The sequence below is a fragment of the Girardinichthys multiradiatus genome, chromosome X, assembly GCF_021462225.1.
Source record: "Girardinichthys multiradiatus isolate DD_20200921_A chromosome X, DD_fGirMul_XY1, whole genome shotgun sequence".
In the NCBI taxonomy this organism is placed as follows: Eukaryota; Metazoa; Chordata; class Actinopteri; order Cyprinodontiformes; family Goodeidae; genus Girardinichthys; species Girardinichthys multiradiatus.
Window position 1 is genome coordinate 34,217,517 of NC_061817.1, and position 14,332 is coordinate 34,231,848.

Sequence of the window (14,332 nt, forward strand, 5' to 3'; positions counted from 1 at the left end):
CTGTGAAATTGATTGTCAATCAGTGTTGCTTCCTAAGTGGACAGTTTGATTTCACCAAAGTTTGATTTACTTGGAGTTATTTTGTGTTGTTTAAGTGTTCCCTTTATTTTTTTCGAGCAGTGTATTTCCTGTTTTAGACAAAAATACAGAATTAGTTTAATAAAATAGGGCAATTTCACAGCTGCATTCCTAATATTGTGCCCTACAGAGCCACTGAACAAGCACACATTGTAAAAAAGCAAAGTGATTTTATTCACATTTTGTCCCTTTATTCATTACAGAGGAAAGGCATTGAAGGTTAGTCACTGGATCTTAGACAGCTTATGGAAAAGAAGATGATTTAATGAAAGCAGGAAGGAGTGGAGGGAAAGAAATCGAAGACGTGAATGTTTTCTTTCGTCTCCTTCTCCCCATTCCATCAGCTGATTATTTTCACGTTTCAAGGAAAGAAAACTGGCATCGCTTTAAGGATGCAACCTGTTTTCTTATTTTATCAGATAATACTCTCCCTCCTCTCGCTGCTCGCAACCAAAAGGACATTCTCATACCTTAGAATGAGGTCCTCTTGGTAGGCGAGCCCCTCTTAATTAACCTGTTCTCCACTCAGATACTGAGGGAAAGGCTGAGGTGATGAGGCAGACAAGGGTGAAAAGAAACAAAAGAGAGGTGGTTTGAGTAAATCTTGATGTTGGAAATGATGTCACAGGATAATTTTATTGGAAAAGAAATCATCCCTATTCCCCATAAGCAAACATAGACATCCCATGGGCCTCAACCATGCCGAGTCTTTGGTGGGAACATGAACGGTTGAGCTTGTGGGTTTACACAGAAGGTGAGGAGGAAGGAAGAAGAGGAAAGAAAAAGGGAAGGCAGAAAGCAGAGGGATAACTGTCTTTCTCGTCTTCTGGCGTTCTCTTTACTCCTCCTTCTCCTCTCCGTGTGTGATGACGTAGCAGATGTTCTTGTAGTCTACGTTGCCAGCAACATCTGGGGGGAAGGCGGCCCACATGTTCTTAACCTGTGGAGGAAAATTCACAGATTAAGGCTGTAAATTATACATACAGGCTCAGATTTACACATACACACCACCTACTGTTTGAAAACATTTTCAATTAACTTGTTGCAGAAAAACCCAGGACGTTTTGAGCCATCAACAAGCTTCTACCAGCAATGCCTGTAAACTATCAATAGGGCTGAGACTGAGACTTAATGTTTACCGACTTTAGCTATTCATAGGTGTTTTTGTTCTGACTATCCAACTGTATCCACATTTTAACCTTCTGAACCAAGCAGTCCCCCTCAAATGAAAGAAAAATGGTTATGACTTTCAAAAACAACTCATTAACCAGCGAGGCTCAAACCTGCCATGTCCTGGAAATAGTTGGAAAACCAGTGTCAAAGCACACATTGAACCCAGTTTAACATTAACATGTTCCGTTGCCTGGAACACAACGTCAGTGTTACTGGTGCATTGCAAGAAATGGCTAAAGTGATGAAGATGTAAAACTAAAGCTATATGAGCTCTATAAATTTTGCCTAGATGAGAGGTCAAATATCCAGTCAGGATTATGCCACAAGCTTCTTAATAGAAAGCATGTGGTCAAGTATTTTGTTTTTAATATTAACTGATGTGTTTTTCATCTCATTATTCCACTCTAAAAATATCTTCCCCACTGCATTTTAAAAAGCCCCAAATGCATGTGCTATTTGTGCCAATGATTAGGGTTCATGTAAACCTCAGGCCATGTCTTTGCTTTCTAGCAACCAAAATTAATGAAGACAAACAGTAATCTTACATCTTCTGGGGTGAACCTGTCACACTGAGTGGTCAGGAGCTCCTGGAGGCTGGGAGAGGCAAAGCAAAAGATTCAAAGGGTTAAAAATCAATTCACCTTGTTTAGAAATGCACGGTGAATAGAAAACAAGAAAATCAGAGTTCTTACAATTCCTTCTTGATGGTTCCTGTAGCCTCAGGGTCCAGGACTTTGAAGGCAGTGAGAATAACATCCTCAGGATCAGCACCTGATAACAAAAGACGGTTTCATGTCTTCTGCAGTCTGAAGCAGCATAACCAAACCCAACCCACTGTTTGTTGGGGCAAAAAATCAGTACCCACCCTTCAGCTTCTCTCCAAACATGGTAAGGAAGACGGTGAAGTTGATAGGGCCACTGGCCTCCTTGATCATGGCCTCCAGCTCCTCATTCTTCACGTTCAGTTGACCTTCATATAGCAGAAAGAAAAATGAACACAAGAGGCCATCAAACAAAGCGACACAGGCATCTTCCCGGAGCGGTCGTGTTTTATTTTAACAAGAGCTCACCCATTGAGGCCAGCACGTCTCTCAGGTCATCTTTGCTGATGATGCCGTCTCTGTTCTGGTCAATGATTGTGAAGGCCTGCCAAGTGGAGATTGAGTTTATTACTGGGACACAAAAACAGCTCTTGACTCAGTGTCATGCAAATGTATTCATACTCCATGACTTTCTCCACATTTTGGATCACCTGGACAATCACAAATTTAAATGTGTTTTAATGGGATTTTGTATGATACACATATTCAGATAACTGTGAGGAGAAAACAAAATAAATGTTTTTGTAGTTTTCCTTTTGTATTCAGCCCCCTTTACCCTGGATGCCCCACGATAAAATCCACTGCAACCAAATGCCTTTAGAAACCAGCTAATTAGAAAATAGGGTCCAGAGTGTGGCACAAGTTCAAATCTACCAAAGTATGGTCGTCCACTTACAGTAACGGTCCAGGCAAGAAGAGAATTAATCAGAGAAGCAGCCAAGAGGCTAACATTGGAAGAGATCCACAGCTCAGATAGAAAGATGTGTCGACAGGGCTACTATTCGTCATCTACTCCACAAATCTGGCCTTTATGGAAAAGTGGCAAGAAGAAAGATACAATAATTCTGTTTGCAGTTTGCTACAGTAGCGGACACAGCAAACACGTGGAAAATGTTCTCATCTACTCAGATGGGATCAAAAATGTTTTGGCCTATATGGAAAACACCCATACCTCCCCTTTGTGTAACGTGGTTGTGCCAACATCAAGCTGTGGTGATGCTTTTCCTCAGAAGGGACAGGGATGGTTGGAGATGATGGAAGGAAGGATGGAGCTAAATACAGGACAAACCTGTGGGGTGACCGTGGTTCAGTAGGAAGAGTAGTTGTCTTGCAATCAGAAGGTTGTGGGTTCATTTCCAGCTTCCTCCTGCCTTATGTCAATATGCCCCTGGGCAAGGTACTTAACCTCAAGTTGCCTACCGATCGGTGTATGAATGTCTGAGTGTTAGTGCAGTTGGGTGAATGTGGCTCTAGTGTAAAGTGCTTTGAGTGGTCAATATGACTGGAAAGGCGCTATATAAGATCAGTCCATTTACCTGGAAGAAGATCTATTGCTGCAAAAGACTCACGCTCTAGCACGACAACGACCCTAAATAAACCGCCAGAGCTTTGATGGAATGGTTTAGATCAAGGCATATTCATGTGTTAGATTGGCCTAGTCAAAGACCAGATCTGAATCCAATTTAAAATCTGCCTCAAGACTTAAATCCTAAAAGATATCCTAAAAGACTAGAAGTTGTTATTGGAGCAAAAGGTGATGTTGACTGAGATGGGGCTGAATACACCACACTTTTCAGTTTTTTATTTGAAGAAAATAAAATATGTCATCCTTTCGCTTCACAGCTGTGTGCTACTTTGTGTTTCGATGTGACAAATGTAAAAATTATTTAACATGTCTGAATATGTTTGAAATGCCCTGCAGCTTTTTATTTTCTTGAAGTTGCAGCTGGGAAGTAACTTTAACAGAGGCTGCACCCAAAATGTCAGATTTGAGGATTCTAGGAAGGACTGACCAGGGTGCTTATTGCACCCTTCTCCAGTCTTTTCTTACAAGTTAATTTGGGAAAGTATCATTAGGGAACAGCTGTCCGATCCCTTCTGCGATGTGCCAGTGTAACTTAAGATAACCTCTCGGACCTGAACTTAGTCACCAACCTTTTTCTCAACCCTCCAGGCTTGCCTTGCTATTTCTTACCCTTCCTCTTTTACACACAGATACGCTCAACCAGGCGTTTATGTGCTAATATCAGCAAATGCTTTCCTCTGGTGGCTATCTTTCCATCTGCGGAGCGTGCTAAGATCATCGTAATCACCACCCAAGCCGGTATCGTTTGTCATAGAAGGCATGTTTTCCATTTGGGACTGAGGTGAAATTGTAATCCAATCAGCTTGCAGGAAATCTTCCTAAAATTTAATCTTTTTGACATTAATGAGCTGCAATTTTCTAAACACATTGAGTCCATTTAATGTGTCTGGATGTTAAAGTTTTCTAAAGAAAATAAAAATAAAAAAATCAGATGCCTAAAATGTTCTTGTCTGTTTCTGTTCTGGAATGTATGAATACAGTCATTTTGTTTTTCTTGGCCTGCTGCAACAAAGAGTTGCGAGATGTTTGAAAAACATCTGAGCAGGAGGTCAGAGGTTGAGCAAAATATGGAGAGCTTCAAATGCCGTCAGGATTTCAGCGCTCCTTCTAATGACATTCACCTGCTTATTAAACTGTCAGGGGAACAGAGCAGGCATGCAAGTAAGCAACTGCTGTGAAAGCTGATCCAAGATCAGCTAAATCTAATTACACTTGTGAATTATTTAGAATCATTTGATTTAAACCATGCGATAATGGATAGGGAGTTTTGTTTGATTTTCAAACATTTTGTTCGGTTACAACCTTACCTCTTTGTACTCCTGAATCTGGCTCTGCTCAAACATGGAGAACACGTTGGAGGAGCCACCCTCTCCTGCTGCTGCCCTCCTCTTAGCCTTCTTCGGTGCCTGGATGCAAAACGAAGAGCAGAGGTTTTGAATGCTCATGAAAACGGTTCCACTACTCCATCATCTGATTTTGAACCAACATACACCAGCAAAACTTTATTTCAGTCCCTTAAAAGATTTTAAAAATGAAAACAACATAGTTTTTGTTTTATTTAAGACCGATACAGAGCTACAGCACCCAATGATTACATGAAAAACTACCCTTGAAGATTTCAGTTCCTCTCCTAGTCTAAATTCCTTTGAGAAATGTATGTTTCAGCTGCAAACATTAACTGCATATTTGTCTATTAGCATCTTTAACCTTGCATAACTATAGCTTGGACATGCAATATACAGGTAAAACAATACTTTACAAAACAAAAAAAAGAGATTATCATCAGATAAGAGTTTCAACAAGCTGAAGTTATCCCTAAAATAATAAAAAAAAATCCAAATTCTTCTCGACTGATAAAATAAATTCCCACATCAATATAAAACAGAGAAAAATCAGTGTGAATCCAAAGTTTTGGTTGAATTCCTATGCAAATATTTCCTTCAGCAGAGCACAGGATGCAGGAACCCTGGTACTCACCATCTTGAGACACTAAGGGTGGAGGTTTGGATGATCAAGTAAGAACAGATAGTGTGAAGCCGCGTTGCACGTATATTCCCGGGGGCTTATATACCCCTCCTCAGGCGTGTCTATCTTTAGCCTCAGCTTCAAGTTTGGATGGAAATATAGGAGCGAGAGAACGAGAGAAAGAGAGGGATATGAGAGAGGATGGTCGGCGTTGAAGGGATGGCAGAAGTTAAGGAGACTGAATGGCGGGACAGCTATCACCTTACAGGAGATCAAAAATAGACCCACGAGTCTTGGAATTAAGTAAACCTGATAGCTGCGGGACTATGCAGTCTCACGTGGACTAATAAGGATATTCAGAACATAGATGCTTAGTTGGACTACTAGACACTGTCCCTCCTCCCTACTTCTTTGCAGCTCCGTCTGCTTAACGAAAGATGCCATGACCACTCTCTAGCTTTATTTTTGGTTTGCGATGCACATTGCGTTTCTATATTTTATACATGCTGCTTTTGGCCCGCATGTGCACAGCTTGGCTATCTTTATGAAGCAGAGATTTTCCCACAGAAGTGATGACAACATGGTCTTCTTATACAGGTTCAGGTTCAGCTCTTCATTAAAACTAATTAAAATGACACAGACAGAGAAAAATTGTCATCACAAAATGTCTTCTGTAAAGCCTGAAAAAGGAAAGCACAATAAGAACATATCTTTTAATATAAATATGTAAGCATTTCTCATGTTTTGTTAATGTATTAACCATTTTCATAGATGTTATAAAGCTATTCAATAAATCTAAAATAACAATTTAGCAGGTAAGATTAAAAATAGAAGCTTTTTTAAGATTTACTGTGATGAATTCAGCTTCAACAATTATGTTCACCTCAAAAATGTTCATTTTTAATATCATGTTAATGTTTGGTTACAAATAAATCAAAACAAGAAGAGTGTGGGAAGGGAAGAGACACATTATTTTATAACTAAATCAAAATAAAAATCCTAAAATGGAAGTATAGAGAAGGAAGTCCTGTGGTTAATATTCTTACCATATAGTATAAAACTCCATAAAAGTAATGTAAAAGGCTTTATAGTGTGAAAATGTAATGTTAAAAGAAATAATCTTGACATGCATGAATGATGCATGAATGATTTTGCTGAACATGATTTTGTTCAATATATTTTTATTTCTAAAACAAAACATGCTGATATCATGTTCTCAGCTTTAAATTAACTACAGCATGCCTGACAAGTGAAACCCCTGTAAACGTTTGGCTTGTTCCTCTCTACGAAGGTGTGTCTGGATATGACTTTCCCACCTGTTGCTCTCCTCTTTTACTCCGTCTGGCCTTCATGTCCCCCCACCCTCCACTTAAATATAAGGGGATTACTTGGGAGCGCAGGGGCAGCAGACCCTCCCTCCATGTGGAATATAAAAGGGACAGCTGAGAGCAACCAGAATAGCAAAGTAAACTTTATTGTTTGCCAATGTTTTTGCCCCTAAGAACAATATGCCTCTCTTCCTCTGTTTTTACATCCAGAATTATCTCAGAGAAAATCTGTTTTAATTTCATTACCAATTTGTTTTAATCTCCTTTATTGCATAGATTTATTTATTACACAAGTCACGTCTCTGTACTTTACTGCTGTAATTTGGATTAGCCAGTTTCTGTTGGAAGTCCAGAACCTGTCAGTCCTCCCGCTGCTCCTGCTGACATGAAGATGTCACAAAAGTAGGAACACCACAGCAGGCAAAACAATTTGCTATTAATAAGATATAAAAGGGAATAAATAGTTTTTTACCCAAAACAGTCTAAAAAAATCCAGGAATAGTCATTCATAGCACACTGATCTAACAGAGAAGAAGTTAAATCAGGTTGGTTATCAGAATAAAACATAACATAAAACAAAATGGGCATGAACTGAATAAAAGCTAATGAAAACAGAAGCAAAACACAACACATCTGTGTAAATAAGAGGTGGAACAGTAAAGCTTCAGGTCAGGACTTCACTGTTCTGAAAGTGCATTAGCTTAAGAATCTGAGGTGTGGATTGTGGACATATTGGACAAAAAAGGTTAAAGAAGAAAGATGGAAACAGGAAAGACTACAAAGAAGGTTCATGATGCAGAGAAGGATAATATGGAGACGGGTGGAGTGACAGAGGAGAATCACTCCAGGCATTTTACCTTTTTTAATGCTTTTTGTCCAAGTCTATTCAAAAAATTCTGGCTGGACCTTTTGGACTATAAGTGCTTGCTTGAATAATGGATATTATTCAAGCAAGGTACTAAATACTAAATTGGTTTTTGGAAAAAAAATATGTATTTTATATCTATAATTCATTAAAGCAATCATTTAAATCAAAAACATTCATCTATTGTCTACATCCTCACTCCCTGGACAGGATGCCTGTCAGGGTTTGGACTTTGTTTGTGTTTAGTCACTTTTTATGTTTATATTTAGTATTTTGGTAGTCGTGGTTGTTTTGGTTACTTCCTCTTATTCCTGATTGTTTATTTGCTCCTAGTATTGTCACTCTCCTCGTTCTTTGCTCCTTTGGTTATTGTTGCTTTCTTAGTTATGACTTAGTATGGTTTTCTCTGTGTTGTTATCCTTATTATTATTATTATTATTCATTATTGTAGTGCTCTGGTTTCCTTGGATTTCCTAGTTCAGTTTCCCGTGTGTATTAATGGTTAGGTATTTGTTCTCTTTTGCACTTTTCTAGTTTATCAGTTTGTCTTCTTTCTCTGTGTTAGTTTCCTTTATAGTTGTAGTTCCTTTTCGCATAGTTTTTTATGTTTAGTTTCTATAGTTCTAGTTCTCCCTCCTGTTAGGTCAGTTTTAGTTATTGTTTACATTTTGTTTGTATTTATTCTAGTCCTCATGTTCTCTGCTTGTTTCCGGTTATTTTTGTCAGTGTGGTTTTAGGTTTGTTTACTTTTGTTATCTGGGTCTCTTTATGGGTCCTTTGTTTATACTTAGGTTGCCAGGTCTTAGGTTGTTGTTATTCTTCTGTTTCCTTTAGTTCATGGTTATTCTAGTTTTCGTATGCTCCATTTGATTATTTATCTTTGTCTATAGGTTTGCTTGGTAGTTTTTCAGCGTCACTCCTGGATAGGATATTTCTCATTTTGGCAATGTTCCGGAGATGAAAGAAGGAAATCCTAGAAACCTGTTTAATATGGGATTTAAATGACATGTCCTGGTCAAAAGTAACACCAAGGTTTTTTACTTTATTATCAGAGGTCAATTTAATGCCATCCAGGTTAAGTGATTGACTAAGCAGTTTCTTTTTTAAAGACTCCATTCCAAAGACGACAACTTCTGTCTTGTCTGAATTTAGAAGCAAAACATTTAAAGTCATCCAAGTTTTTATGTCTTCAAGACATGCTTGTAGTCTATCTAACTGGTTGGACTCATCAGGATTTATGGATAAGTAAAGCTGAGTATCATCAGCATGACAGTGAAAATTTATTCTATGCCGCCTGATAATTTTACCTATTGGAAGCATATTTATAGTAAAGAGAATTGGCCCAAGTACTGAACCCTGTGGTACTCCACAATTAACCCTGGAGTTTAAAGATGATTTATCATTTACATGAACAAACTGGAATCTGTCAGACAAATAAGATTTAAACCAGCCTACCGCTGTTCCCCTGATCCCTACAGCATATTCCAGCCTTTTTAAAAGAATATTATGATCGACTGGATCAAATGCAGCACTGAGATCTAACAGAACCAGAACAGACACAAGTCCATTATCTGAGGCCATAAGAATATCATTAGTGACTTTCAGCAGAGCTGTTTCAGTGCTATGATGAGCTCTGAAACCTGACTGAAACTCTTCAAACAGGTCATTGTTGTATAAATGCTCACACATTTGATTAGCAACAATTTTCTCAAGAATTTTAGATAAGAATGGAAGATTGGATATAGGTCTGTAATTTTTTCAAGTCATCTCGATCAAGCGAAGGTTTCTTAAGTAAAGGTTTAATTACAGCTACCTTAAAAGCCTGTGGTACATATCCATTTACTAAAGATAGATTAATCATATCTAAAATGGGGCTGGTAATCATAGGGAACACTTCCTTAAATAATTTGGTTGGGATTGGGTCTAACATACAAGTTGAAGGTTTAGATGAAGCTAATATTTCTGATAACTCAGGAAGCTTCACAGGATCAAAACAGTCCAAACACAGATCAGGTTCTACAGTTATTTCCAATGTTGTCTCACTTGCTGAGGATGAAGTAATCATCTTCAGGAGTATGTCAAAGATTTAATTTTTAATAGAATCAATTTTATTTAAGAAGAATCCCATAAAGTCATGGCTGCTAAGAGCTAAGGGAATGGATTGCCCAACAGAGCTATGACCCTGTGTAAGTTTATCAACTGTACTAAAGAGAAACCTAGGATTATTCTTGTTCTCTTCTATTAATGATGAGAAATAAGCTGTTCTAGCTTGGCAAAGTGTCTTTTTATACAACAGTAGGCTATTTTTCCAGATTAAGTAGGAATCCTCTTGGTGTGTAGAACGCCATTTTCTCTCCAATTTTCTAACATTGTGCTTTAAAGTACGCAGCTCTGAATTAAACCAAGGAGCTAGCCTCCTATGAATAATTACCTTCTTTTTCAAGGGCCTGCATTGTCTAATGCATCACGCAATGATGAAGAAACACTATGAACAAGAGAATCAATTTGTGAAGGGGAAGAAACTAAATTATTGCCCTCCATTGTGTTTCTGTGAGGAAATTAAAAGTGGAACAGATTCTTTAAAGGTTGTTACAGCATTGTCTGATAATGATGTTCTATAATAAAATTTTCTTTCAGGTGTGGAGTACTCGGTTAAATTAAACTCAAAGGTTATTAAGAAATGGTCAGACAGGACAGGGTTATGAGAAAATATTGTTATGTCTTTACACTCAATGTCATATGTCAGCACAAGGTCCAGAGAATGAAGACAAAGGTGGGTAGGTTTGTTAATGTTTTGTGCAAAGCCAATTCAGTCTAAGATAGCATTAAAGGCTATATTTAGGCTATCACTTTCAGTGTCAACATGAATGTTAAAATCCTCCACTATAATAACTTTATCTGTATTTAACACTAAATCAGATAAAATGTCTGAAAACTGATCTAAAAATTGAGAGTAAGGGCCTCGTGCACGGTACAAAACAACAAACAGAAGTGGTTTTAGTGCTTTGCAATTTGGATGAGGAAAACTAAGGATTAAATATTCAAAAGAATTGTAGCTATTGATTGGTCTGGAACTAATAAATAAATCGGACAGAAAAATGGTTGCTACTCCTCCTCCTCCTCGTCCAGTATTTCGAGGAAAGTGAAAATTTAAATAATTAGTAGGAGTTGACTCATTTATAGTAACATAATCCTCTTTCTGCAGCCAGGTTTCTGTGAGGCAAAATAAATCAATCTGATTGTCACAAATCAGGTCACTAACTAGCAAAGTCTTTGGAGAGAGAGATCTTATATTCAGTAGGCCACATTTAATTGTTTTATTTTTCTTTTTAGTCTGAATTGTGTTTATTTTTATGAGAATTTCATGATTTCCTCCTTTTACATTATTTTTTAATCTATTCAATTTTGGCTGTGGGCGAAACACAGTCTTAATAGGGTTAATAGGGTTGTCAGAGGTTTGGAGAACTAATAAATTCGGCCAGATTCCTAGAATGAAGAGCTGCTCCATCCAAAGTCGGAAATTAGTTGGTGTTGTTTCATTGTGTGTCGCTGGTTCCTCCGATCACAACCCCTGATTAAGTTCAGTGTTTTTGCTACGTTCCTGCAGTGAGTACTTGAGTAGGTTTTTGGACTGTCTCATGCTTGTACCTACAGTGAATTTTGCTACGTTTTTGCTACGTAGGTAATCTCTGAATAAAGCTGAAGACCTATTCAAAATGCTGCTGCCAAGCTCTTGTCTGCGCTTTGGTCCACCCAAAAAACCTCATCGTGAAAACACCAAGACCTTTATAGGGCAACACAGAGACACACGACCGTACATGTCCAAGCATATACCTGAGAGCAATTTAGAGTTACAAATACAATTTACACCCATACATTTGTGTACTGCTGCAGGAAGCACAGGGAGAACATACAAACTCCATGCAAAATGTCCCCAGTGTCGTGAGGCGACATCTTTGGACTTTGTTGTGGTTTTATGTTTTGACTTTAGTTTGGTTTTGTAGTCATGGTTGTTTGTTTATTTCCTGCCTCCTAGTGTTTGTTGTTTTCTCTTCCTTTGCTCCTAGTTCCTTTAGTGGTTTTTTTTCTATTACTTGTTATGGTTTTCTTATGATTATGATTATTATTATGTTTGTTGTTTTTCTAGTTCCCTTGTCTTCCTTGTAGTTTCTAGTTTAGTTTCCCATTTAGTATATCTGTGTTTATTTATGTTTTGGTATTTGTTCACCTGCGCTCTTTGTTTACTAGTTTATTTTCTCTGTTCCTCCTCATCCTGGTTCCCTTTCTGTGGTTTAGGTTTTGTTTATTTACAGTCAGGGTTCCTTTATGGGTTCTTTGTTAATTATTAGATTTTGGTGTTTCTTCTATTCCCTTTAGTTTCTCAGTTTGCTTTAGTTAATGATTATTCTAGGTTCTTATGTTTCTTTTGGTTTATTATCTTCGTCCATAGTTTTGCTTTGATCTGTTTTCCCTGAGTTTTGTTATTTATAGTTTTGTTTTTGTAGTCAGGTTCCTTTGGTTATGTTATTGTCTAGCTTCCCTCATGTTTTCCCCTCTGGATTTATGTTATTGTTTAGCTCTCGTGTTTCGTTTTGTTTCTAGCCTTGTCACCTTAGCAACTATTCACTTTCCCTCAATTCTCCACACCTGAATTTCATCTCCCCTGATTTCCTATCTCTCATTCTCATTGGTCCATACTCCACTTCCCTCTGTTCATAAGCTCTCTGTTCTTGTTTGTTCCTCGCTGGTTCCTTCCGTTCGAATCCCCGTTCATATCTCCGTTCACCTACCTTCGTCTATGTACTTTGCCCACTATGTTCCTGCAGTATCAACTTTGTACGTTTCTGGATTTCTTGTATCTGCAGTGATTTTGCTAAGTTCTTGCTACGTTTGGAAAACCTTTTGAACTTATCTTTGAATAAAAGAAGACTCCTTTAAACATGCAGCTGCTGAGCTCTTGTCTGTGCTTTGGTCACTCTAAACCTCAGAACTCATCACCCAGGCTGGGATTTGAACCCAGTGCTAAAACTGTGCCACCATGCAATCCATGTTTGATCTTTTAATCTGTTAGACGTGTTTTATGGACTTTATTTAAGTCTTTGTTTCCCTTTGTCACCACTGACAACAAAACTTGAAATTTTCCTCTTACTATGGCAATTTAGTTTGCAAGATACTTTAATAAACGTTAATAATAGCAATAAATCTCACTCAGCATGTTTCAAAAAATTGTGTTTTATAATTAATATCAGTTTATTGAATGTTTTTGTTAAAATAGATTTTTCTGATGTGTTTTCGATGTCTTCTTTGCACGTAACATGAAAAAAACTACTCAAAAACAGAGATGGGGCAGCAAAACATCAGACTTCCCATAGATGAGTCAGCTGGAAGTCTTCCATGTTTTAACATGTTTACATACGACTTTAATGTCCATTTCCAAACAGATGTGTGCTTTCTGCAGTGGCCGCTGGTGTAAGGTGATCCGTCCCTCCGCAGTCCTCTGAAACCATCAATAACTTTCTAGATGATTGGTATGCCTGTCTGTAGGGTCTGGAATGTAAAGAAGCTCCCTGGTTGACCTATGTTGAACTCCGACTTAAGGACGAAATAGGACTCAGGAACACATTCAAATTATAACATGATGTTTGGGTGTTGGTTTGATGACTCAGCAGGATCACAGTGGCTCTCAAAACTTTACCCAACACTGTTTTTTATTTATAATGTGACATTTAAGCTCTGCAATTTAAATGAAGGCGTCACAGTGACACAGCTGCCATGCAGCTAGAAGGTCTTGGGTTAGAATCCCAGCCTGGGGTCTTTCTACATTTGGTTTGTGCATGTTCTCCCTGTGCATGCGTGGATTTACACCGGGTACTCTACAGTTAAAAAATATAACTGTTGAGTTGGGCCGGTGTCCTGCAACCTTTTGATGTGTTTCTGCTTCAACACACCTGAAAAAAATCATTAGCAGGACTCTGGAAGATCTGAATGCATACTGAGGAGGTAATTCAGTCATTTGATTCATGTGTGTTGATCCAAGGACACCTCTAAGTTTTCACACACCAGACTTTGGGGATTGGAGTTTTAATACTCTGTTGAACCACCTTTTGATTAAATTGTAATTAACATGACAACTTTTTGTTACCACAACCTCAATCTCAGTATCATCTGATTGAAGAAAACACTTCCAGTTAAAGTCCTAATAGAGTTCAGTAAACTCCAAGTTTTCGTTTGTGATGGTAGGACAGAAAGGCTATTTTCTCACAACTTTCGCAAACAACCTGGGGACATGTAGATAGTGTCTAATGGTTATTAGGAAGAATCTTTGCTGCACTTTTCTAACAGTGAGCTTTGGAGATTTGTTTGACCTCTCTTACCATCCTGATTTCTGTGTGGTGTTGGCAGGATAAACATAGGTCCTTGTCCAGACTTGTGACAAGTGGCTAAAAAAGGAGCTCTGTGTCATACCCTGAAAAACAGGAAGTCATTGGTTACTAATTATGAGCTCCATGAAACTCTGATCAACGTATATCAAATGGTGGGATTTAAAAAAATACTTTCTTCACATTCATGTTAATGGGATTGTTAGAAGTACCTATAATTCAAAACAAATCTTTTTTAAAGTTTTTAATTTTTCACATTAAACAAGAGTAAATGCTAAATTATGTTGTTTTTTTTCCACATTTTCTAATGTGAGCATATTTAAATAAAATATAAATTTATTTTAAGTCTTTTTACT

General features: G+C 37.8%; 1 protein-coding gene across 1 annotated transcript; it reads right to left on the reverse strand.

Annotated features, from left to right (window-relative positions):
- Positions 1-231: 231 nt before the first annotated feature.
- Positions 232-5,563, reverse strand: LOC124863300 (myosin regulatory light chain 2, skeletal muscle). The gene is made up of 7 exons (XM_047357633.1): positions 5,416-5,563; positions 4,746-4,844; positions 2,322-2,397; positions 2,117-2,221; positions 1,944-2,022; positions 1,797-1,845; positions 232-1,018 (listed from the first exon to the last, which is right to left on the reverse strand). Exons 1-7 carry the CDS (start codon positions 5,416-5,418, stop codon positions 917-919), a joined length of 513 nt encoding a protein of 170 aa, XP_047213589.1. The 5' UTR covers positions 5,419-5,563; the 3' UTR covers positions 232-916.
- Between the last annotated feature and the right edge of the window lie 8,769 nt (positions 5,564-14,332).

Excerpts from the sequence above, each read along its gene's own strand:
- LOC124863300 (XM_047357633.1), bottom strand. Across the intron at positions 2,398-4,745 it reads AGATTCAGGAGTACAAAGAG|GCCTTCACAATCATTGACCA; the intron begins GTAAGGTTGTAA and ends TCCACTTGGCAG. Across the intron at positions 1,019-1,796 it reads ACAGGTTCACCCCAGAAGAT|GTTAAGAACATGTGGGCCGC; the intron begins GTAAGATTACTG and ends TTTCCTCCACAG.